Raw genomic sequence first — 26,911 nt, 5'->3', positions numbered from 1 at the left:
ACAGTGAAAAACAGGAAACCAGTGTACGTCACATCCAGTCTCCTTTCCCGTGAGAAAACCCAACAGCACTTGACTGTGGAATGTAAACATTGTCTTGTGACAAGCACTTCGCTGCTCAGTGAAGGAAGCAGAAACCAACATCCTCCCCCTTTCTGTGAACATCACTGGGCAGCGTGTTCGTACAATATCAGTACAAACCCAACTTCTGCACATAGGTACAGTGTTGATCCCTTGATACAATCTTGGACAATACATCAGCAGGAATTTCATTACCTGGCATATAGGACACCGTTACGAGTCCCTTTTGAATACGTTCCCTAGCATGTTGCAACTTCAATTGCAAGTGCTTCGTGCTTTGCTTACAACCTTCAGAATTCAGCAAAGCCAAACATGCTTTGTTGTCCTGGTAAACCTGGATTGGACATTTGACAGGAATTTTCATGTCTTTGCACAATTGTAACAACCATTCACAATCCTTAAGTGAATAAGACAGTGCATTCAGTTCAGCTTCACAAGTACTTAAGCTAACTGTTGTTTGCTTCTTGCATGACCAATCAAATAGACCCTGATTGTACTTATAGCAAATTCCAGACGTACTTTTCCTGTCTGTAGTGTCACTTCCAAAACTTGCATCTGCAAATATCTCAAGACCACCAGACTTTTGATTGTTAAATCTCAGTCTGTAATGCATAGTGCCTTTCAAATACCGCGCTATGCGTTTCAGAGCTTTCCAATCCTTAACAGTAGGATTGTTGACTTGTCTGCTTAGCAAATTACAGCTAACAGCAATGTCAGGTCTTGAACATCTGGCAATGAAGTTTAGCTTGCCTAGCACACTTCTGTACAGTGTAGTGTCAGAAAATGCTTCTTCAGTGTCATCTACCTGATAACCTGTTGTCATCGGTATGTCTACAGGGTTAGCATCCATCAGGTTTAGTTTGCTTAACACATCAGCAATTTTACGTGACTGGTGTACTAGAATGTTACCATCTTGATCTCTCTCTATTTCCAGAGATAGGTAGTTGTTTACCTCACCAAGATCTTTCATGTCAAAGTGCTCTTTCAATTGAGCTAGGGCATTATTGTACATTGTGACATCCTTCCAAAAGAATAAAAGATCATCAACATAAAACAAACAATACAGTTTCTTTTGCCCCTCCTCTTTGACAAATACGCATGGATCAGCTTTCCCTTGCTTAAAACCTAGAGAAAACAATACTTCAGTGAGTTTTGTGTGCCAACACCGTGCACTTTGTTTGAGACCATAAAGGGACTTCTTCAGAGCACAAACAAATCCCTGTTTTACCTGTACGCCATCAGGTGGAAGCATATAAAGTGATTCATCTAGAGATCCGTACAGAAAAGCTGTATTCACATCATGGTGACTAATGTGTAGATTCTCTTCTGCAGCTAGCTTGAGCATAAGCCTAATGCTCTCATACCTCACGGTGGGTGAGTAGGTCTCGTGATAGTCTTCACCTGGTACCTGTGCAAAACCTCTGGCTACCAATCTGGCTTTGTGTCTGACTATCTTGCCATTTTGATCAGTCTTCGCTTTGAAGACCCATTTGCTTCCAAGCAGTTTCATTCCTGGAACTACTGGAACAAGGTCCCATGTTTTGTTCCTTTCCAAGGAATCAAGCTCAGCCTTCATGGCATTTAACCATGGCTCAGCTTCCTTTGAATCCAAATCCTGGATTTCTTGGAAACTTGAAGGTTCAAACACCTTCTTGGAGCTTTTAACAGCTGTTACTGCTATCTTAGCAAACTCATCAGCAAATCTCTTTGGAGGTCTGCCTTTTGTTGCTCTCTGTGACCTACGAATTAGTCTTAAGTCTTCAATACTCTCCTCTTCCTTCTTAGGAGAAAAGTGACCTATTGTGAACAATGGTTCCTCTAATTCTTGATCAGAGCTTTCAGAGGGTCGCATAGAGGCTTTCGCACTCTTGAAATCCTCTGAATCACCCGATTCAGTTTCAGACTCAGAATCAGAACCTTCATCAGTGGGTGTGGGTTGTTGTGGTTGCTTTTGACTATCCTCAGTCTCATCACTGTCATCAGGATAACATTGGAAAATTCCCACATTCTCCCCCCACTTGGCATTGTACTCAACACTTCTTGTGAGCTTAATTTCCTTAGAGTCAGTCATCATTATTCTGTAAGACCCTTTCTGATAACCTAGAAAGATACCATGCAATCCACGCTTGTCTAACTTGGAGCTTTGTGGTGAGTGAACCCACATGTCAGAACCAAAAATTTTCATGTGTTTGATGTATGGCTTCTTGCCAAACATCTTCTCATAGGGGGTACAACCAATCGCTGAAGATAACCTGCGATTATAACTGTAAGTGAAACATGAGAGAGCTTCGGCCCAATAACTCTCTGGAAGATTGGCATCATGCAGCAAGGTTTTTAACCCTTGAAGCAATGTCTGATTTGCTCGTTCCGCAAGTCCATTCTGCCATGGCGAGCGAGGACTAGACAAATCGTGTTGAATTCCTTTCTCAGTCAGAAAAGCTTCAAACTGCTGAGAAGTGAATTCTCCCCCGCGATCACTGAAAAGAGTCTTTACCTTCTTACCATGCACATTTCCCAACGAAGCACAGAATTCCTTGAACCTTGGAAAAGCCTCTGATTTCTGCTTGAGATTGTACACATAAATATACCTGGAAAATGCATCAATGAGAACCATGAAGTACCTGTTTCCACCCAAAGAGGGCGCTATTGGTCCAACCAAATCAGCATGAACAACCTGGTATGGTTCTGTAGCTTGCCTACTAGACACCTTACCTTTCGCAGCCATTTTCACCTTGTTTGCTGCGCATGCCTTGCACTTCATGTGGTACCTGCAGGGTTTAATAGTCATACCTTCAACCAAGGCAGGCATTTTAGATACTGCCTCAAAATGCAAATGACCAAATTTTCGATGAAAATCGTGAATACATTCTGCATGCAAACTTTTGTTAGAACCTGCAATGCAACAAGTGTCATCCTGCACAACATCATCAAAATACAAAACATACAAACGATCAACATATTCAGCATGCAATACATAATCATTTTTCTTTGTGATGATGCACCTTTTGTTCTTAAAGGAAACGTCAATTTTCCGCTCATTCAGCTGTCCAACGCTGAGCAGATTATGCTTGGCATCTGGCACATAAAGCACATCCTGTATCGATAAGTCCAAACTGTGAAGAACAACAGTTCCGTAGCCTTTACTGGGGATTGTGTGGTCATCCGCCTGGTGAATCGCACCTTCCTGCGGTGTAAAAGACACGAACAGTCGCTTATCGTTGCACATGTGATGCGTTGCAGCCGAATCAACAACGAAGAAAGATCTAGATGTCTTCTGGACCTCTGCAACCTTTGGAGTGAAGCGTGAGACCATTGCCTTGTGCTGCGTTGTCCTGGACACCGGACCTTTGCCTTTGCCTCGGCCTTTTCCACGCGATGAGCTTTCGCTGCGCTGCTCTGTCTTGGCCCTGGGATATCTGCATTCCCTCTTCATATGGCCTAGACGTCCACACGTGTAGCATTTCACTGCCTTCAAAGCTTTGGCGCCATCTGGTGGTTCCACTGCACTATGGGATGACGTCTGTGAAGTCTCCCCCTTGTTGATGCAGCTAGCACCCCGGCGATCCGCTTCATTCAATATCACGGCAGTAACATAGTCCACTGTTAGCTGAGCAGTTGGCTGTACAGCAATCTGAGTCGCAACAGACTCCCAACCTGAACCCAAAGATTGTAGTATCATAAAGGAATACACTTCCTCTGGAAAGTTGAGTCCTCTCTGTTGCAGCTCATGTCTCAGATTCTGCATCTCCATCAGATGTATACGCACATCTCCACCTTCAGCAAGAGCCATATTATGCAGCTTGTTAAAGTAAAACATTGTGGACCCAGCTTCTGTCCTCAAGTGAGCCTCTCTCAAAGCGTCCCAAATTTCTCTGGCTGAGGTCTTATCACGCAACAGACAGAGCTCTTCTGGGGATACTATCAACGTAAGAGTTCCCCTTGCCTTGGAATCCATAGCTTTCCATTCATCTGTAACTGGAGCTGGGGGGGGGTCTCTGTAATAACTTTAAACAGACCCTCTTTCCGCAGAATAGCCTCTGCATAGAGAACCCAGTCCGCATAGTTCTTCCTATTGAGCTTAGGAATCCCACAAGCATCCTGAAGGGCCATCATGACTTTGGCATTAGCCTTTAGCGTCATCTTTGCTGCTTTAAATCAGGCTGCTTTATACATGCTGCGTCTGTGTACAGCTGCTTCAATCCAAAAGCAAATTTAAAACAGCCTCTGCCTGTGAACCTGTGCCTTTCTGCTTAACTGCTTTGCTTATCTGCAGCTGCTTCAAAACGCATTCCAAAGGCAAGTTCAAAAGTGAAAGTTCTCTCTGCTGTCTTAAATTCATGCTGCGACACTGCTGCAGCTGCTTTACTTTCGATTTCCCCCAGCATAGGAAAATTTATCCTTCTAGCCTTTTGCCTGTGCCACGGCAAAACCGGCTATAAAAGTTCAAAGTCCAGCCATAAAGCCATTAATTAGAAGCTGGCAGGCTGCCCGGAGCTGTAGCACATACCTCATCAAATCATCTTGACGCGCAGAGATATCGTCCGATCCGGCCCTCTGCATTCCGATCCTTTGCCGGCACTCCAATTCTTTGCTCCTTTGTTCCTTTGCCAGGAGCCCGACTTCTGGAGTCCAGTCTCAAAACACTGCGTTTTTCTGGGCCCGGAACCAAATGTTGGAGATAAGCAGTGTCCAGTGCACAGCGGAATGATGAAAAGTACGTGCCAACATGCTCTATATTACTTTATTTACACTTCAAAGCTGGTAATTTACAGAAAAACATCTTCCCTCTGCCGGAGCAGAGAAAGGCATCCTCTCTCCTCTAAAGCACGGAGAGAATCACACTGAACTGCAAAGAACAGTGAAAAACAGGAAACCAGTGTACGTCACATCCAGTCTCCTTTCCCGTGAGAAAACCCAACAGCACTTGACTGTGGAATGTAAACATTGTCTTGTGACAAGCACTTCGCTGCTCAGTGAAGGAAGCAGAAACCAACAAGGCTTGCAGTTCATTCAGGGCAGAAGCAATGGGAGAAGGGCCATAGCTTAGTGGTAAAGCATCTGCTTACATGCAGAAGCTCTCCGGTTCAATCTGTTGTATGTCCAGCTAGAATGTCCTCTGTCTGAAACCCTGGAGAGTTTTTGCCATCCATTGTGGACAACACTGAGCTAGATAGAGCCATAGTGTGACTCAGTATAAGGCAGCCTCCTATTGTCCCAGCAAGAAGCCTTTGCCACGCACAGAGTGTGAGATTTTGACCAGCTTCGGCCCATCTGAAGCTGAAGCTGATACAGGCTCGTCTTATCTTGAGCCCAAGCAGAGCGTCGTCACACACAGCGGAAGGATAAACAGTATGTGCCACGTTCTTAACTTTATTTACACTTCTATGCTGAGAGAATACAAACGTGCATCTTGCCTCTGCGAGAGCAGAGAAGCAACTCCTTTCGGAAACAAAGAACACTGAGAGAACAGTAAAAAACAGGAAACCAGTGAATGTCACATTCAGTCTCCCATTCCCGTGGCTTGACAATCATATGTCAGGAGTGCTCTGATGGTGTTTCCTGCTTGGCAGGGGGTTGGATTCGATGGCCCTTGTGGTCTCTTCCAACTCTATGATTCTATGATTCTATGATAGCCTGTTGTCATTGGTGTGTCTACAGGGTTAGCATCCATCAGGTTTAGTTTGCTTAACACATCAGCAATTTTCCGTGACTGGTGTACTAGAATGTTACCATCTTGATCTCTCTCTATTTCCAGAGATAGGTAGTTGTTTACCTCACCAAGATCTTTCAAGTCAAAGTGCTCTTTCAGTTGAGCTAGGGCGTTATTGTACATTGTGACATCTTCCCAAAAGAATAAAAGATCATCAACATAGAACAAACAATACAGTTTCTTTTGCCCCTCCTCTTTGACAAATACACATGGATCAGCTTTCCCTTGTTTAAAACCTAGAGAAAACAATACTTCAGTGAGTTTTGTGTGCCAACACCGTGCACTTTGTTTGAGACCATAAAGGGACTTCTTCAGAGCACAAACAAATCCCTGTTTTACCTGTACGCCATCAGGTGGAAGCATATAAAGTGATTCACCTAGAGATCCGTACAGAAAAGCTGTATTCACATCGTGGTGACTAATGTGTAGATTCTCCTCTGCAGCTAGCTTGAGCATAAGCCTAATGCTCTCATACCTCACTGTGGGTGAGTAGGTCTCGTGAGAGTCTTCACCTGGTACCTGTACAAAACCTCTGGCTACCAATCTGGCTTTGTGTCTGACTATCTTGCCATTTTGATCAGTCTTCGCTTTGAAGACGCATTTGCTTCCAAGCAGTTTCATTCCTGGAACTACTGCAACAAGCTCCCATGTTTTGTTCCTTTCTAAGGAATCAAGCTCAGCCTTCGTGGCATTTAACCACGGCTCAGCTTCCTTTGAATCCAAATCCTGGATTTCTTGGAAACTTGAAGGTTCAAATACCTTCTTGGAGCTTTTAACAGCTGTTACTGCTATCTTAGCAAACTCATCAGCAAATCTCTTTGGAGGTCTGCCTTTTGTGGCTCTTTGTGACCTGCGAATTAGCCGTAGGTCCTCAACACTCTCCTCTTCCTTCTTAGGAGAAAAGTGACCTATTGTGAACAATGGTTCCTCCAATTCTTGATCAGAGCTTTCAGAGGGTCGCATAGAGGCTTTCACACTCTTGAAATCCTCTGAATCACCCGATTCAGCTTCAGACTCAGAATCAGAACCTTCATCAGTGGGTGTGGGTTGTTGCGGTTGCTTTTGACTATCCTCAGTCTCATCACTGTCATCAGGATAACATTGGAAAATTCCCACATTCTCCCCCCACTTGGCATTGTACTCAACACTTCTTGTGAGCTTAATTGTCTTTGAGTCAGTCATCATTATTCTGTAAGAACCTTTCTGATAACCTAGAAAGATACCATGCAATCCACGCTTGTCTAACTTGGAGCTTTGTGGTGAGTGAACCCACATGTCAGAACCAAAAATTTTCATGTGTTTGATGTATGGTTTCTTGCCAAACATCTTCTTATAGGGGGTACAACCAATCGCTGAAGATAACCTGCGATTATAACTGTAAACAAAACATGAGAGAGATTCGGCCCAATAACTCTCTGGAAGATTGGCATCATGCAGCAAGGTCTTTAACCCTTGAAGCAATGTTTGATTTGCCCTCTCGCAAAGTCCATTCTGCCATGGCGAGCGAGGACTAGACAAATCGTGTTGAATTCCTTACTCAGTCAGAAAAGCTTCAAACTGCTGAGAAGTGAATTCCCCCCCGCGATCAGTGAAAAGAGTCTTTATCTTCTTACCATGCACATTTTCCAACCAAGCACAGAATTCCTTGAACCTTGGAAAAGCCTCTGATTTCTGCTTGAGATTGTATACATAAATATACCTGGAAAATGCATCAATGAGAACCATGAAGTGCTTGTTTCCACCCAAAGAGGGCACTAGTGGTCCAACCAAATCAGCATGAACAACCTGGTATGGTTCTGTAGCTTGCCTACTAGACACCTTACCTTTCGCAGCCATTTTCACCTTGTTTGCTGCGCATGCCTTGCACTTCATGTGGTACCTGCAGGGTGTAATAGTCATACCTTCAACCAAGGCAGGCATTTTAGATACTGCCTCAAAATGCAAATGACCAAATTTCCGGTGAAAATCATGAATACATCCTGCATGCAAACTTTTGTTAGTACCTGCAATGCAACAAGTTTCATCCTGCACAACATCATCAAAATACAAAACAAACAAACAATCAACATATTCAGCATGCAATACATAATCATTTTTCTTTGTGATGATGCATTTCTTGTTATTGAAGGAAACGTCAATGTTCCGTTCATTCAGCTGCGCAACGCTGAGTAGATTATGTTTGGCATCTGGTACATAAAGCACATCCTGTATCGATAAGTCCAAACTGTGAAGAACAACAGTTCCGTAGCCTTTACTGGGGATTGTGTGGTCATCCGCCTGGTGAATCGCACCTTCCTGTGGTGTAAAAGACACGAACAGTTGCTTATCGTTGCACATGTGATGGGTCGCCGCTGAATCAACAACGAAGAAAGATCTAGACGTCTTCTGGACCTTTGCAACCTTTGGAGTGAAGCGTGAGACCATTGCCTTATGCTGCGTTGTCCTGGACACCGGACCTTTGTCTCTGCTTTGGCCTTTTCCACGCGATGAGCTTTCGCTGCGCTGCTCTGTCTTGGCCCTGGGATATCTGCATTCCCTCTTCATATGGCCTAGACGTCCACACGAGTAGCATTTCACTGCCTTCAAAGCTTTGGCGCCATCTGGTGGTTCCACTGCACTATGGGAAGACGTCTGTGGAGACTCCCCCTTACCCATGCAGCTATCACCCTGGCGGTCTGCTTCATTCTGAATCATGGCAGTATCACAGGCTACTGTGAGTTGAGCATTTGGCTGATTGGCATCAGATTCCCCACTTGCATCAGCCAGCCTTCTGCAGCTAGCCATCATGACTCTGGCACTAGCCTTCTGCTGCATCTCTTCTGTAGTAAATAAAGTGCGTCACTGCTGCTTCAAAACCTCATTCCAAAGGCAAGTTCAAAAGTGCTTTCGATTTCCAGCCATCCAAGCCTCTACGCTTGTGCCGTTGAGCCTTTGCCTGTGCCCGGCAAACAGCTCTAATAGTTCAAAGTCCAGCCATAAAGCCATTAATTAGGAGCTGGCAGGCTGCCCGGAGCATGAGCACATACCTCATCAATCATCTTGACGCGCAGAGCAGATACCGTCCGATCCGTCCCTCTGCATTCCGATCCTTTTGCCGGCACTCCGATTCGACTTCTGAATTCCAATCTCAAGATGACTGCGTTTTTCTGGGCCCATAACCAAAAATGTTGTTTTTGCAGAGTCTTTTACGCAGTGGAATGATGAACAGTACGTGCCACATACTTTACTTTACTTTATTTACACTTCAATGCTAAGAGCTTACAAACAAGCATCTTGCCTCTGCGTGAGCAGAGAAACATCCTCTCTCCTCTGAAGCACGGAGAGAACTGAGAAAAACAGGAAACCAGTGTACGTCACATCCAGTCTCCTTTCCCGTGAGAAACTCCAACAGCAACTCTGACTGTGGAATGTAAACATTGTCTTGTGACAAGCATTTCGCTGCACAGTGAAGAGAGCAGAAACCACTGATCCCCCCCTTGATCAGTGAAAAAAGTCTTTATCTTCTTACCATGCACATTTTCCAACCAAGCACAGAATTCCTTGAACCTTAGAAAAGCCTCTGATTTCTGCTCGAGATTGTACACATAAATATACCTGGAAAATGCATCAATGAGAACCATGAAGTACCTGTTTCCACCCAAAGCTATCACCTCGGCGGTCTGCTTCATTCAGAATCATGGCAGTAACATGGGCTACTGTGAGCTGAGCAGTTGGCTGAACAGCAATCTGAGTGGCAACGGACTCCCAACTTGAACCCAAAGAATGTAGTATCATGAAGGAATACACAGCCTCTGGAAAGGTGAGTCCTCTCTGTTGCAGCTCATGTCTCAGATTCTGCATCTCCATCAGATGTGTACGCACATTTGCACCTTCAGCAAGTGCCATATCATGCAGCTTGGCATAGTAGAACAAAGAAGCGCCAGCTTCTGTCCTCAAATGAGCATCTCTCAAAGTGTTCCAAATCTCTCTGGCTGAGGTCTTATCACGCAACAGACCGAGCTCTTCTGGGGATACTATCAATGTAAGAGTTCCCCTTGCTTTGGAATCCTTAGCTGCCCATTCATCTGTTATTGGAGCTGGGGGGGGCGTCTGTAATAACTGTAAACAGACCCTCTTTTTGCAGAAGAGCCTCTGCGTACAGCACCCAGTTCGCGTAATTCTTTTTATTGAGCTTTGGATTCCCAAAAGCATCAGCTAGCCTTGCATTAGCTATCTCTGCTCCTTTAATCAAGCTGCTTTCTAGCAAGCTGCGTCTGTGTACAGCAGCTGCATCCAAAAGCCCTTTTAAAAGTACTTTCGGTTTTCCAGCCTCTCAAGCCTTTGAGCCTGTGCCATGGCAAACGGCTTTAAAAGTTCAAAGTCCAGCCTTAAAGCCATTAAGTAGGAGCTGGCAGGCTGCCCGGAGCAATGAGCACATACCTCTCATCAATCGTCTTGACACGCAGGCAGATATCGTCCGATCCATCCCTCTGCCTCTGCCGGCTTCTGATCCTTTGTTTCTTTGTTCCTTTGCCAGCAGCCATTCTTCAGTCCGATTGCGTATTTCTGGGCCCATAACCCCAAAATGTGAGATTTTGACCAGCTTCGGCCCATCTGAAGCTGAAGCTGATACAGGCTCGTCTTATCTTGAGCCCAAGCAGAGCGTCGTCACACACAGCGGAAGGATAAGCAGTATGTGCCACATTCTTAACTTTATTTACACTTCTATGCTGAGAGAATACAAACGTGCATCTTGCCTCTGCGAGAGCAGAGAAGCAACTCCTCTTGGAAACAGAGAACACCGAGAGAACAGTGAAAAACAGGAAACCAGTGAACGTCACATCCAGTCTCCCATTCCCGTGGGAACCCAACAGTAACACTGACTGTGGAATGCAAAACAATGTCCCGTGACTGCATTTGCTGCTCAGTGAGGGAAATAGAAACCAACACAGAGGACTTCTTAAATACATGAAATAAATAAAGCTGCCCTGGAAAGGGATGCTGAAAATGAGTCAAAATTAGAAAGCCCTGGGACAGCAAAACACTCGGACACAGTGCCTTTAAAGCACGGACCTGTGCATAGGAAGCATGGGGCACAAGGTAACTGTGGCTGAGCCTTGAGAGACTGCTGTCCAATGTGCTGAAGGGATTGAATACAAAGATGCAACTGTTAGCATGTCAAGGGGCATGATGGTGCTTTGAATGTATAAAGCAGATGTGGCCTAACTTGTACAGTCGCAGAATGAACTGAATTGAGCTGGAAGAAGCAGGACTACATGGGATGTAGAACGCTATACAGGAAATGGCTATGGGTGGCCCACTGGGAGAGCCACATTATGCAAAAAGTGGCAGTTTCAATCCATTCATGGGAAACAGAGCTCTGAAAACCTGCTCTCTGAAATCCTGGAAAGCAGCTGCTGGCTATGGCAGACCATACAGAACTCGATGGCCCAGTGGTCTCACTGGGTTTTCAACCCAGAACACAGCTTCAGCGCTCCCAGAACAAACCAATTTTTAATTCCCCAAACTGTTATGAAGAGACACGAGAATTCTAAGGTGCCAGAACAAGCTTTGCTGGCTACTGGTAGTAAACAAACCAGAAGAGACAAAAGATGACCGACTTTCCATTGAAGAAGCCTTGAACCGTTTGAATAAAGGTAAGAACAAAGATAGGGCTCAGTGCTTATGCCCCAATCCAGCAAAGAAGAAAAATACATGTAAATCAGCTCTTATATGTTTGTCTCTTGCTGGATCACGAACTGGGAATAAAGCTGGTGCATATCTGAGTGTTAGTACTGAACTGCATTGTTTCCAATATGATGTGCTTCTGAATGGGTACTCCATTCATCTTTTAGCTCATCAAGCCATACTTTAAAATGGTGTTTACATGTGACTAGGGTTGGGTAAGGTCCTTACCGTCAGGATGTTAATACTTGGATGCTCAGTTGAGGTTTATCCCATTCTCTTCAGCTGTTTAAGGACTGCCTCTCTTTCTGATTTACTGCCGCTGAACTTTGTGCCATCTGCAGATTTCAACATGCTTCTAAATAATAATAATAATAATAATAATAATAATAATAATAATAATAATAATAATAATTTTTATTTATATTCCATCCTCCCCAGCCGGAGCTGGGCTCAGGGCGGCTAACAATAATAAAATAGTGCAACGTTCTAAAATAATTCATTATAAAATTAATTCAAGTCAAATTGATGGCAACCATTGGGCTAGAGATTCTGAGAAGATTGCCAAAGGAGGGAGTCAGGCTGTGCCCTGACCAAAGGCCTGGTGGAACAGCTCTGTCTTGCAGGCCCTGCAGAAAGATGTCAAGTCCCGCAGGGCCCTAGTCTCTTGTGACAGAGCGTTCCACCAGATTGGAGCCAGGGGGAGCAAGGTCCCGCAAGGCTTGGCGGAATCTATCAGGGTCCATCAGCCTCTGCGGGCGAGCCCAAATCGGCTAGCCACCGAAGCAGGGTGGGGGTGGAAAGTCAATCCTAGCTTTCAGAGCGTAGTGATCAGACCATGGCACCTTCATCAAAGGAGACATGATCACATCTATACCTACGCCAAAGATCAAATCCAGTGTGTGGCCTGCTTGATGTGTGGGGCCCGAAACAAACTGGGAGAGCCCTAGTGTCGCCATGGAAGACACCAGGTCCAGAGCCTGTGGCATCAGCATGGGAGTGGCATCAGCATGAATGTTGAAGTCCCCCAATACCAATAGATTAGGGAACTCCAAGGCCCAGCTGGCCACCGCCTCCAGCAGGCCTGACAGGGTGGCTGCTGGTGTGCTAGGTGGCCGGTACACCAGCCAGACAACCAAGCTCTCCTCGGAGCCCCACACTAGGCCAACACATTCAATGCCGGGGATCGATGGCGATGGTAGAGCCCTGAAAGAACAATCTTCCCGGATTAGTAATGCCATCCCTCCCCCCTGGCCCACAGTCCGCGACTGGTGAAGGACGGAGAAACCCGGGGGCGCCATCTCTCGTAAGGTAACTGTTTCCCCTTCGTGCACCCAGGTCTCCGTCACACAAGCCAGGTCGACCCCCTGCGAGGTAAAGAAATCTCGCAGGGTGGCGGTTTTGTTGCCTATAGACCTGGCATTGCACAACACCAGTGACGGAGGTGAGTAATCCTTGCTCACCCTACCCTCGTCCCTCGGGATGGGGCGCAGATTGGAAGGGGTATGAGCGTATCCGTATCTCAATCCCCTTTGCCTATAACATCTGCTCCCACCGCCATACCTCCCTCGCCCCTCCACGGTAGCAATCCCAAGCCTAATACTAGCCTCCATTGATGGCAATTGATGTTATTCTTTCTCAGCCTAGTTGTTCTGCTTATAGTATCAGCAACTTGATAACTCTAATTAGTCGAGTAGAACAGACCAACTAAACATCAGCTACCTCTCTGATTGTATGGAATTATTATATTCTATGTCAGCCTACTATTATAATATCAAACAAACCAATTAATTGAATTAAAAATTAAAAAATAAACCCCAAAACATTCCACCACTAAACAAAACTACCATATAACATACATTAAGGAAAGAAAAAAAAAATAGCAAAAGAACAACAATCAAACACCTAACAGTAAGCAAGGAGCTTAAATATTATCACGAAAAAATGAACTATAAAAACTAAAACAAATGGCAAAGGAAGGTGGGAGGGGGAAAAGGAAAGGAAAAAAGTTCTTGTAGCAGATGAAGTTCTTGTAGCATCACGTGCCAGCTCAAGTCTGCTCGAATGATCTCTGAATCTGCCAACCTGAACAACCAGGCGACATCAGGGGATGGGCAAAGGAAGGCGGGGCAGGCTCAGTAAATGCCTGTTCGATGACAATGGCATGCCCGATGGTCTCAGGGGGCCCTCCTCCTGCTGTTGCGCTAGCACTTGTAGTGGCAGAGAAGGTGTTCGTCTTGGCATCAGGAGTCCTCTTGTTTCCCTGCAGCTGGAGTTCTCAGGGCCACAGGATGATGCCTCTCCTCTGCTACAACCAGCTGCCAGCCCTGTGGCTTAAGAGTCTCTGGCGTCTTGAGGGTGGAACCTCCCTCTCTGGCTTCCCTAGGTGCCTTTCAATTGAGTCCTCTGCAGAGTAATATATCTTGACCCAGGCTCCATGCCGAGTACATTTTTAGAATGTGTGATTATTTGACTGTTTGATTATTTGATTGTTGTTAGCCGCCCTGAGCCCGGCTTCGGCTGGGGAGGGCGGGATATAAATAAAATTTATTATTATTATTATTATTACTCAACCAGTCTGTCTCAGTCCAGGAGCACCGCTGGCATGCAGGGCAGCCGGACCCACAGCTGGGAGGACAGAGCAGGCACACAGCACAGTTGGACCCACAAGCCAGGAGGGCAGAGGCAAGCACAAACGGAACACTCCTGCAACACAGCTTCACCTCCCTTAGTTCATTTAAAACGGCCAGTCAAAACCTGAGTCAGAGTCAGTTCGGGAAAAGTTCAGAGGATTAATTAAATTGTTTAGAGTTACGAGTTCTTGAAATAGGTTGGGCGGCCGCTGTTAAGCTGTTCGACTTCGTTAGATCTAATTTACAGCGCCAACATCACACGTTCTCTGATATAAAACCCCAGGTTGCCAAACTTTGATAAGAAGAAGGTTAAAAGGTTAAAAAGTTAAAAGTTAAAAAGTTAAAAATGTTAAAAGGAGTAGGAGCCCCCAACATCTTTTCCAGGGAGTCTTCTCTTCTCGTGAGGTGGCCAAAGTATAGGAGGCTCAGATTCAGGATCTGTCCTTCCAGTGAGCACTCAGGGCTGATTTCCTTAAGAATGGAGAGGTTTGATCTTCTTGCAGTCCATGGGACTCTCAAGAGTCTCCTCCAGCACCAGAATTCAAAAGCATCCATTCTTCGGCGATCAGCCTTCTTTATGGTCCAGCTCTCACTTCCATACATCACTACTGGGAAAACTATCGCTTTAACTATACAGACCTTTGTTGGCAAGGTGATGTCTCTGCTTTTTAAGATGCTGTCTAGGTTTGTCATTGCTTTTCTCCCAAGAAGCAGGCGTCTTTTAATTTCGTGGCTGCTGTCACCATCTGCAGTGATCATGGAACCCAAGTAAGTCAAATCTCTCACTGCCTCCATTTCTTCCCCTTCTATTTGCCAGAAGGTGATGGGTCCAGTGGCCATGATCTTCGTTTTTTTTGATGTTGAGTTTCAGACCATATTTTGCGCTCTCCTCTTTCACCCTCATTAAAAGGTTCTTTAGTTCCTCCTCACTTTCTGCCATCAAGGTTGTGTCATCTGCATATCTGAGGTTGTTGATATTTCTTCCGGCGATCTTAATTCCGGCTTGGGATTCATCCAGCCCAGCCTTTCGCATGATGAATTCTGCATATAAGTTAAATACAGCCTTGTCGTCCTCCTTTCCCAATTTTGAACCAGTCAGTTGTTCCATATCCAGTTCTAATTGTAGCTTCTTGTCCCACAGAGAGATTTCTCAGGAGACAGATGAGGTGATCAGGCACTCCCATTTCTTTAAGAACTTGCCATAGTTTGCTGTGGTTGACACAGTCAAAGGCTTTTGCATAGTCAATGAAGCAGAAGTAGATGACTTTCTGAAACTCTCTAGCTTTCTCCATAATCCAGCGCATGTTTGCAATTTGGTCTCTGGTTCCTCTGCCTCTTCTGAATCCAGCTTGCACTTCTGGGAGTTCTCGGTCCACATACTGCTTGAGCCTGCCTTGTAGAATTTTAAACATAACCTTGCTAGCATATGAAATTAGTGCAATTGTGTAGTAGTTGGAGCACTCTTTGGCACTGCCCTTCTTTGGGATTGGGATGTAGACTGATCTTCTCCAATCCTCTGGCCACTGCTGAGTTTTCCAAACTTGCTAGCATATTGAGTGTAGCACCTTAACAGCATCATCTTTTTAAATTTTAAATAGTTCAGCTGGAATACCATCACTTCCACTGGCCTTGTTATTAGCAGTGCTTTCTAAGGCCCATTTGACTTCACTTTCCAGGATGTCTGGCTCAAGGTCAGCAACCACACTACCGGGGGTGTATCTTACCGGCCCAGTGGTTTTTCCTACTTTCTTCAGTTTAAGCTTGAATTTTGCTATAAGAAGCTGATGATCTGAGCCACAGTCAGCTCCAGGTCTTGTTTTTGCTGACTGTATAGAGCTTCTCCATCTTTGGCTGCAGAAAATATAATCAATCTGATTTCAATGCTCCCCATCTGGTGATGTCCATGTGTAGAGTCGTCTCTTGTGTTGTTGGGAAAGCGTGTTTGTGATGACCAGCTTGTTCTCTTGGCAGAACTCTATTAGCCTTTGCCCTGCTTCGTTTTGATCTCCAAGGCCAAACTTGCCAGTTGTTCCTTTTATCTCTTGATTCCCTACTTTAGCATTCCAATCCCCTATAATGAGAAGAACATCCTTCTTTGGTGTCACTTCTATAAGGTGTTGTAAGTCTTCATAGAATTGGTCAATTTCAGTTTCTTCAGCACCAGTAGTTGGTGCATAAACTTGGATTACTGTGATGTTATCATTTTTGAGATTGCATCCCAGTACAGCTCTCGCCACTCTTTTGTTGACTATGAGGGCCACTCCATTTCTTTTACGGGATTCTTGCCCACAGTAGTAGATATGATGGTCATCCGAACTGAATTTGCCCATTCCCGTCCATTTTAGTTCACTGATGCCCAGGATGTCAATATTTATTCTTGCCATCTCCTTTTTGACCACATCCAACTTACCCAGGTTCATGGTTCTTACATTCCAGGTTCCTATGCAATATTTTTCTTTACAGCATTGGACTTTCCTTTCACTTCCAGGCATATCCGCAACTGAGCGACCTTTCGGCTTTGGCCCAGCCGCTTCATCAGCTCTGAATCTACTTGCACTTGTCCTCCGCTCTTTCTCAGTAGCATGTTGGACGCCTTCTGACCTGAGGGGCTCATCTTCCAGCGTCATAACTTTTATATGCCTGTTGCCTTTGTCCATGGAGTTTTCTTGGCAGGGATACTGGAGTGGCTTGCCGGTTCCTCCTCCAGGTGGATCACGTTTGGGCAAAACTTTCCACTATGACCTGTCCATCTTGGGTGCCCTGCTCAGCATAGTTCATAGCTTCTCTGAGTTATTCAAGCCCCTTCGCCACGGCAAGGCAGTGATCCACGAAGAGGGTTTATATCTTACACCTTCTAATTCTCCTAACATCAGGAATTGACCAGATGGTGCAGGATGCCCCCCCCCCAAGTATCTGTTAGAAGCAGATTTAGGAGTGTGTGGGGGGGTGGTGGTGGAAGCACCTACTGGTGGGGAGCACACTTCTTCTGGGGATGCTTCCTCCTCCTCCTCCTCTTCCCACTTCTCCCTGGGGCCTTAAGATGAGAAGTCAGGCTGGAGGTCTCCTTGGAGAAGACAAAGGAGCAAGCATGGCTGCCTTTACTCTTCTCCAGAACAGTTATTGGGCTAAAAAACTTTCCAATCCCAGTTCTGCAGTGGTTTTCAAGCAGTGTGCTGTGGCAGCTGGGGTGCTTTGAATGATGGTCAGGGGTGTCGCGGGAGACACTGGCCTCTGTCCCTCTTTCCTTCCCTCCCTCCTCGGATGCCATCTCTGCCTCCCCAAGGCTTGTCCAGCTGTTCTCCCCCAGAGAATGGTGCCTCTGGGGCTGGCCAGGGGGTGTGGGCTGCCAGAAGCTGAGGCGGCCTCAGAGTAAGCAAGCCAACTGGCGAGGGGCCCTTGCTGTTGGGAATGGACAGGCAAGTCCCAGGCCCCTGGGGGGGGGGCAGCGGGAGCAGCTCAGAGACCAAGAGGAGGACTCCTAAGAAGAGGGGAGAGGAGAGGAGGCTGAGAGAGCACTCCGCAAGGGAGGCTGTTTGAGAAAGGGGGAGGGGAGTCAAGCTCGGCAAGCAAGGGGGGACCTAACTGGTCTCCTGAGCCCCACAGGGGTGCCGCAGAAAGAAGGGAGTTGGTCCAGGGAGCCATGGACCCAAAAGGGTTGAAAACCTCTGTACTTTTATTTTGCTATTATAGCAAGGCCACTGGAGCCAAGAAGCTGTGGAGTTTGGAACTGACAGGGTTAAAACTCCGTGGTGTCCTGTATCTGGGAGGAGCTTGACGCAGAGAAGTGAGTCACAGTCTGTGTCACTGTTCAGACTTGCTTTCGCTTCTGGCTGACATGCAGCACAGCACGGAGGCTGTGCGAGTGTGCTTTTGGAAGCACAGAGAAATGTCCGAAGTTTCTGATGGATTTACTGCTTTGTAAATAAACGCTACTAGAGATAAGAATGAACTGTCTCTGGACTTGATTTATCCCTTATCTCACACGGACGCAGGACCGCTGCTACTCTGCTCTCCTGCCAGGTCAGCTCCCCAGCAGAGCCACACAGGGAAGAGTGACTGGACGCAGGATTTATTTTCCCGAATAGAAGCCAGTATAATATTCATCTCCTCTCTATGTGTCTCAATCAAAGCTGAGTTTTCCCTTTTCTTGTCAGGGAGAGATCTGTCGCCGCCTGGAGATTCTGAGGAAAGAGAGAGGGGAAATTCTGGCCTATCAAGCAGACCTGGACAAGGAAAGCAAAGACCTCCTTGTAAGTGTCACTATTGTTACTATTGAGGGAACAAGCACTTCAAAAAGCAAGTCAGGACTGAGGAGGGATGGGGAAATCTGCCCATTTCAACTTCTCCCCATTTCTCCTTTTTCCATATCAGTTTGTTATATTTATTATTCTGAATCAAATGCTAGGGTGTCTACCTTCTCGTATAAATATTTTGATACATGCTTTACCCTCATAAATACATTTTTTGTGAACATTACCTGGCTGGGTCAACCTTGAAAAATTCAGAGGTGTGGATTTCAAAAGATTGCTGTTTCGGTCTTCATATTTTTCCAAGAATTGCGAATTAGGTAAGTTCACCTTTGAATGCAGCTAAATGGAGTTTATTTCCCATTGTTGTTTATTATGTGAAAAGCAGTCAAGGAGAAGCCTGAGGACTTGTGAGCTGAGAGGGTGGAAGCAGTTCAATTCACATCCTAATTCTCTTGCTGATGTTTTGAAGGCTGACCATCTTCCTCACTCAGACCTCCTCAGAAACAGAGAGGCTGAAGACTATGGAGAAGTTCAGACAACTGCGCCAGTTCCTGGAAGAAGAAGAAGAAAAGCGTCTGCTGAATCATGTGGAAGAGGTGGAGAAGGAGATTGCAGGGAGAAGGGATGAGCAGCTGGCCAGACTCTGCAGGAAACTCTCCTCTCTTGAGAGGATCATCCAGGTGATGGAGGAAAAGGGTCAGCAGCCAGCGAGTTAAATGCTGCAGGTAAGACGGTAGCAGGAGCAGCCCAAGGCTCCAGGAAAAGGCTGCCTCCCATCCTTTCTGTGCCCCTTTTATGTACGCAAGGAGTGTAGGGCTCAGTTGGCGGAGCCTCGAGTCAGGTTTGTAATGGACAGGAACACCCCAGAGACCTGGGATGCTGAACTCACCTGAATGCCGACTAGAGATTCTTCAGTCTTCTTGATGGAACGGGAGGGGATTTTCTGCTCCTTGCTGATGATTTGCCTCCGAATGCCTTCTCGCTGGGCAATGCTGCCTTCTTGCCCTGTCCTGGGCTTCACCAAGGATGCATTCAGGCCTCCTTCTGACACGAGCCAATCTCTTGACCAAGCTTCTCTTCCCGTTCCCTCCAAAACTTCTGGGTTGATCCCCTTCCCCATAGATACTGATCGTCCCAAAATGGTGCTCGGTCACAGTGACCAAAGAGCAAGACAGAGGGACTCATCCAGACTGCACCATCTTCTCCATTCACAATCCCATATGGCCAGACGTACAAGTGCTTCTGAAGTGCTTTAAGGAGGCTGAGAAGGCTGACATACTGGCAAAGGCAGGAGAAGCCCTATTATGGAATGATTACCAGATGTCCCTGTCTCCCAGGGACAGTCCCCGGATTTACGAATCTGTCCCCAACAAAATCTGTCCCCTGAATGTCCCCGGATTTTCTATAAGGTCCCCAGATTTATATTTTAAATGTTGTAGATTTATTAGTAGGGAAGGAATGTTGTGTGATTGGTTCAACGGCCCAAGACACATCATATGGGGACTTCCGGCGAGGCAAAATGGTGGGTGCCATGGTAATAAGCAGCTCCTGAAGCCAGCCAGAACCAACTGCACTACCAGGCTGGCTCTGGGCTGCTGAGACTGCCGCTACCGCTGCCACTGCCGAGGGGGAACCAGGGATGCCCGGTGCGTCAACTGGGGGAACCACTGACACACACCCCCAGGACCCAAATCGAGGCGGGAGCGAGAGTGCCCAGCCACTTGGCCGACTGCCCAGTGGCACTCCAGGGCCAGTAAAAACCCCGGAGCCAACCCAGGGAGGAGAAAAGGAGAAGGAGAAGGAAGAGAGAGAAAGAGGAAGGTGAAAAAAGAGGGGCGGCCCTGAGGAGATTTCACCCCTCCCATATCCAAGAATCTGCTGATGTTCTCTGCTGATTCTCCAGAGAGGAGGGGCGGTTTTCTGCTCACTACTTATTCCGCTCCAGCCTCACATTAAAGTGTCGGAGAGAGAGAGACTGAGTGTTAGAGAGAGATCGTGTGTATAGATAAGGTTGCTGCTAAGAGCAGCTGCAGACACTCAGTGCAGTTCAGCATTTTCATTTAGACCTCATTTAGCTCTGTATATAGTTGTGTATTATAGTTGTAGATAGAATAAAGAAGATATTCTACAGAGCTGCTCTCCGAGTCGTTTATGCTGTGCTGTACTCTGCTATACTCTGCTGTGCGACGACTGTCTTCTTGTTGGAGTGAATCCGGTGCTCACAACTCTAAGCCGTGAGTCCACAGCACTTTGACCTGTTCCTGTGCAGAAGGTGGTCTCTGGAAGTGCTACCCAGCTCGCCTAGCCCAGTCGGGGCTGAAGTGGATGAGTCCAGTCCGTGGCACTGGCTCAAGGGCAATGCTGACAGCCCCGACCTTGCCATGCTAGTGTCGCTGAGGAAGAGAGGTAGGAGAGCAAGGGCACGGGGCCGAGCCCAGGCCCGACCCAAGCCTACTCCACGGCAGATAGCACTCCAAGAGCTCAGGCTGGGGCGCAGAGGAAGGCAAGAGGAGAGGAAGGCAGAGGAAGGCAAGAAGACAGAAGAGACAAAAAAGAGAAGATATTACTTCTTATTTTTTTAAAAAAAAGATTTTTTAAAAATAACATTTTTTTCTCTTTTGAAAAAAAAGTGTCCCCGGATTCTTTGAAAAAAATCTGGTAACCTTACCTTAAATCCTAACCTTCTAATTCCAAGTCTCTTCTTTCTCAATATCCCCCATTCCGTTAACCGCACCAAGCAACAAGCTGTAAAATACAAGTTTTAAACACAAGCTTTCCTTTGCATCTCCCAGAACTTTAAATGTAATTCATGGCTTTTTTCACCTGTCCTACAAACTTAGGTCTTTTCCCATCCTTTAAATGGGAAATCACTAGTCAAGCCATACTTTTTGGTAAAACGTACATCTGGATCCCGGAAGGCCTACCTGAGAAGAACAATGGGAGTTTCCACCAGCACCAGCCGCTTCTCCTTCTGCAAGCAGCACCACCCAAATTCCCACCTGGGATGAGCCTCTTGACACACTAAACTGAGCTGTTGAAGAAAGACTGGGGTGGGCGGCAAGTGAGAGGGGGAAGTCGTGCGCTTCTGTCCCGTGAGAAAAGTGCTGGGCTCTGTCTCTCCAGTTGCGCTTCCTTGGTTCAGAGGTGGACTATAGCAGCTGGGCTGGGCTGCCACAAAGCCCATCAAGGCCACAGGCTGCTAGCATGACTCATCCCGGCTTTATCATCTGAGGGGAAAGGGTGCATGGTCTTAAATGCTGGCCTTGGCAACTTGGCTGAGCCACCTTGGGCCAGTCCTTGGGCCAGCTTAGCCTCCCTCCCAGAGGGTTGTTCTGAAGATACACTCAGGAAAACACCCAAGGCCATGGACATGGGGAGGGAGACCAGGCTAGAAGGAGCAAAGAGGGGGCATGAAGAAGAAGAACAAGGAGAATGGGGTCTGGAAAAGGGGGGTGGGGAGTAATACCCCCCCCCCAGCTGCTCCAGGATGGGAAGTGCGTCCCAGGGGAAGTGGGATTCAGGTGGAGGAGGACGTCAGGTTGGGTGGGGGTTGCCAGGAGCAGCACGATGTCCCTCAAACCCCCGGGTTCCACTCTCCAGGCAGGCGCCCAACGTGGCCAGCTGGCAAGGGCTCTTTCTTACTCCAGCCTTGGTGTGCAGATCCCAGGTTCTGCCCCAGATCTCTGGAGCGGAAAGGCTCTTGGGCATGAATATGAAAGGCAGCATCTGTCAGAATAGGTCATACTGAGCCAGTACAGATGAACGTGACTATTGGTTTGCTTCCTCGGCATCCCAGAACTGTGAAGGTTGCCTCAGCTGTTGGACAACACAGCTAAGGAAGAAGGAGTGGAGTGTCTCGGGAGGAGCATAGCTCCCATTCCTTTCCAAACACACAGACAGGACAGTGTGGTGGCACCCAGGGAACAGTTGCAGCAGCCGGATGGCTGGCTAAAATACACACCATTGCACTATTTTTGAATGAGATTCAATCTGAATCAGCCAGCTAGTGAACTTGGTGCTACTGTGCAACAAACCCACTGCAAAATTGCTCTACCCCGCACACTTCCAGGTCCCTCCAGCTGGGCTTTTTGAGTGTGATGGGATTTTTTTCTCACTCCAGAGCAGTTTGTGTTTAAGCTGAAGGCCACCAGGAAAGCAAGTGAGTCTAAAAATTTTGCATTTGTTGATATAATAAGGTTTTAATAACTCTAATAATTAGTAACTGTGTGGAAATGACAGGAAAAAAGAAAAAAAGGAAAATCAAGGCTTTCGACTCTTGGTTTCCTGGAAGAAGATCAAAAGACTCCGCTGGACTAGAAGAGACATCTCATTAACAACTGGAGAAATGCCGAAGAACTTCAGATATCTGCTTGGGAGGTTTCTGACGCAGTATTAATGTAACAAGGAGCCAGGAATGAAACCGAAAGTAGACTGACCAGCTAGCTGAATCAAATTATATTGCTATGGGGTGGAGGAAAACCTCTAACATTTTACTTTTCAATACTTGTACTTCCAGGGTGAATTGAATGGGGAGGGGGGGTTGGAGGAGAGGCAGAAAGAAGAGCTAACTTGTCCGTGGCTAGGGGGCGCAATCTGGATGGTTCTGCCGGGGTGCAAGATAACCTAACAATTGCTCTGCGCCTCTGGACCAATGCAGGGGTGGATGGTGCTCATTGGGACTGGTAGGGTGGAAGGCAAGGAGGCCAACAGTAGGTGGCGCCAGAGCCAAGGAGTGGCAGAGTCAATGTGTTCTGTATCTGAGATGGAGTGGGAAGGGGCTGGCAGCCACCGCAGCCATCCCCTGTCTGTCCTCATGGACCGGCCAGAATCCACTGGGCAAATGCTCATCTTGCCAGAGTCTGGGTCTTCTGCCCTCGAAGTACAGAACTTCTGCTGCTGCTCTCTCAGAAACCGTGCCCAGGTGGGATGTTTCGTTTTTTGTAGCTGCTTCATCCCTGAGGAAGTTGAAGGTGACGCAACTCCTGCATCTCTGACGTGCGAAGGTTTGGAGGTATAACAAATTCCACCCTTCTTCCTTGGCTCCGTGGAAAGAAGGCATCTTTACATTTTGCGTGCATTTCACAGGCCAGGAGCTAAGCACCCCTTCCGGAGGGGGAGAAGAGGCCCAGAAAAGATGAGCCCTTCCCAACCCAAAGGCGGTCCCCTGAGATTCAGCTTCCGGGCTATGGCTAACCAGGTTAGGAGAAGGAATATTGGGAGCAGGAAGGAACTGATGTCATCTGCCAGAGCAGCTGGCTAATTGAAGGGAATGAGGTGATAACAAGGCTTTCAAATCTGAACTTGTGTTTGCGGCTGATTAGGATAGAGGGAGGTGGAGAACAAGGGCAATCGGAAGCAGACTCTGGGTAGTTGGTTCCTTTTCTTTGTTCGGGTTCCTATGTCACACCGGCAGTTTAAATGGCAACACTCCTTTGCAAGATTGTCCGCCTTTTTAATTGTTTGTTATGGAAAATCAATAAAATTATAAGTTGCCCCTGCCCAAGGGTTGCATGACATCAGGCTGAAGACTTTTTGTTAAAGTTCAGGTGTGCTAAAAGTTGAACCTATGCTGGTGTGTGTGTCCGTCCGTCTGTCCATGTGGCCGCTGTGTATTCAACATTCCACCCCCTCCAAAGAATCCTAAGAACCTTAGTTTTCCTTTCACAGTGCTATGATTCCCAGCACCCATAACAAACCATTGTTCCCAGGACTTTTTGGGTGTGGGTGGGAGGAGATGTGCTTTACATGTGCGGTGTGCAGGCATCTCTCAGCACATGTGTGTGGGGATTCAAGACTAACTCTTATGCTTTTCTTCCTTAGACCAGCTTGACGTTGAACGAGAGGTTCTCTGGGTTGAGGAACACACGCCATTTCACCGCGAAGCAAATCACAGGGCGAATGGTCACTCTGCCATTGCATTCAGTGAAGTCAGATTGGCTTTGCAAAGGAGCTTGCCCCTGAACCCAGTTGGCTGCCTGCCTCTGGCTGGCTGGCGGCTGGGCATCACCAAAACACAAAGAGACAGCCCCATGCAACCTCACACCCAAAGATTTCTGCCCATGCTTCAGACATGCAGCCCTAAGAGCAGCTCTGACTCCCACTCTAGGCCCCTCTGCCCCAGTCTTCCTCCTGATGTAGGCTACAGGATCTGGGAAGTCTGAGCCAGCTTTGAGGTGTGGTTCCATATGGCTGTTAGTACTGTTGTGTTTTTGCCAGAGAGCCACATAGTAAGGAAGATCTCCAAGCACGCTTCCTAGGGGGTCCTCATTAATCCTCAGATGTGCCCACAAAGGCATGATCCAGCACCCTCATGCCACAGCTGCCTCTGACGTGACCCTCCCTCCGGTAAGAGGCATGCCTCACAGCTGAGTGCCTGGTTGTTTGTGTAGCACGGGGGCAGGGAATGTTTTGGGCTCCAAGATATTGCCAGATCCAATGGCCTTCTGCCTCAGCCAGCATAGCCGATGGTCAGGGGTGCTGGAATCCAACAACATCTAGAGGGCCACAGAATTCCCCATCCCTGGTCTAGTGAATTTGAGGTTCTTGGTTTCTCTCCCTCTGCTCCCTTTTGCCTGGAAAAGCACTTTGGCAGATTCCTTTGGAGGATTTGGGTGTGACAAGCTGTTAGCATCACACTGAATAAAACAACTTTGAGAAGCTGAAACACCGGGCTGTTTTCTTTTCCAATAAAAATAGTCACTGTGCAGTTCACAGGCACAAAACACAATGTTTTTTGTTTTTTTTAAATAAATATTTATTGAAAGTTTTCTTTTTTATAAATTACAATACAGATAAAAAAACAAGATAACACATATCGTGACATATTTTCTTAACTTCTTTGGACTCCCTCGCATCTCCCGCTCCTGCGTTCCTAATTTATAAATATCTAACCAGCAATTTATCACCTTATTTCCATTCTTATTATCTAATTTTCCAATGTTGTATCTCGAATTTTCGATATCATTTATTCAAACCTTAAAAGTTTAAATTTAGCCTAATAATTATCCAAAATTTGTCTTCTCTTAAATTTAACTTATCTTCATATATCACTTCGCCTAGCTTAATGGTGCCAAGTTATTTATAATCTAGCATCCTTCTTAACATTCATACAATTTACAATGTTTCTGTAGGTAAGTCTTGAATTTCCTCCAATCTTCTTCTACCGTCTCCTCTCCCAGGTCTCGGATTCTGCCGGTCATCTCGGCCAGTTCCATGTAGTCTATCAGTTGCATCTGCCATTCTTCCAGTGTGGGTAAATCTTGGGTTTTCCAGTGCTTAGCGACGAGTATCCTTGCTGCTGTTGTTGCATACATAAAGAATGTTCGGTCCTTCTTTAACACCCTCTGACCGACAATGCCCAGAAGGAAGGCCTCTGGTTTCTTAGGAAAGGTATACTTAAATACCTTTTTCAGCTCATTATATATCATTTCCCAGAAAGCCTTCACTCTAGGGCAAGTCCACCAGAGGTGAAAGAACGTTCCTTCATTTTCTTTACATTTCCAACATTTGTTATCAGACAAATGGTATATTTTTGCAAGTTTGACTGGGGTCATGTACCATCTATATATCATTTTCATAACATTTTCTTTCAAAGCATTACATGCAGTGAAGTTCAGCCCCATGGTCCACAACCTTTCCCAGTCCTCAAACATGATATTATACCCAATGTCCTGTGCCCACTTTATCATAGCCGATTTGACCGTTTCATCTTGTGTGTTCCATTTTAACAGCAAGTTATACATTCTTGAAAGTACCTTAGTCTTAGGCTCTAACAATTCCGTTTCCAACTTCGATTTTTCCACCTGGAATCCTAACTTTTTGTCAAGTTTAAAAACTTCTTTAATCTGAGCGTAATGTAGCCAATCTCACACTTTATCTTTCATTTTCTCCAAACTCTGCAATTTCCAATTATCTCCATCTTTTTCTAATATTTCCCAATACTTCGGCCATTCGGCCTCCATATTGAGTCTTTTCCGGGCCTTAGCTTCCAGTGGTGAAAGCCACCTCGGAGTTTTATTTTCCAATAAGTCTTTGTATTTTGTCCAGACATTAAACACTGCTTTTCTGACAATATGGTTCTTGAAAGCCTTATGAATCTTAGCCTTGTCATACCATAAATATGCATGCCAACCAAAAGCATTGTTGAAACCTTCCAAATCCAATACATCAGTGTTTTCGAGAAGCAGCCAATCTTTTAGCCAGCAGAAAGCTGCTGATTCGTAATACAACCTTAAGTCTGGCAGGGCAAAGCCCCCTCTTTCTTTCGCGTCAGTTAGTATCTTAAACTTGATTCTGGGCTTTTTGCCCTGCCAGACAAATTTGGAAATATCTCTCTGCCACTTCCCAAAGCACTCCGTTTTGTCCACAATCTGCAAAGTTTGAAACAAAAACAGCATTTTTGGCAATACATTCATCTTTATAGCAGCAATCCGGCCTAACAAGGAAAGTTTCAGTCTTGACCAACTTTCTAAATCTCTCTTGATTTCTAACCAACATTTCTCATAATTATCCTTAAATAAGCTCAAATTTTTTGCTGTTATGTTTACCCCTAGGCATTTTACTTTTTTGACCACATT

At 46.2% G+C, this 26,911-nt stretch overlaps 1 protein-coding gene across 1 annotated transcript in view; it reads left to right on the top strand.

Annotated features, from left to right (window-relative positions):
• LOC310835972 (E3 ubiquitin-protein ligase TRIM7-like) overlaps positions 1-19,051 on the top strand; it is a gene marked incomplete at its 3' end in the record, with an annotated part of 256,923 nt that extends 237,872 nt beyond the window's left edge. The window contains exons 2-3 of the mRNA XM_083720941.1: positions 18,240-18,335; positions 18,827-19,051. Coding sequence (XP_083577067.1) covers positions 18,240-18,335; positions 18,827-19,051 — 321 coding nt within the window. The remainder of the gene's footprint in view (positions 1-18,239; positions 18,336-18,826) is intronic.
• Positions 19,052-26,911: the final 7,860 nt, after the last annotated feature.

This window comes from Podarcis gaigeae (assembly GCF_964106915.1).
Source record: "Podarcis gaigeae genome assembly, chromosome: W".
Taxonomy (NCBI): Eukaryota; Metazoa; Chordata; class Lepidosauria; order Squamata; family Lacertidae; genus Podarcis; species Podarcis gaigeae.
The sequence above is the reverse complement of the archived record's forward strand: the minus strand, read 5'-3'. Positions and strand labels throughout refer to the sequence as shown.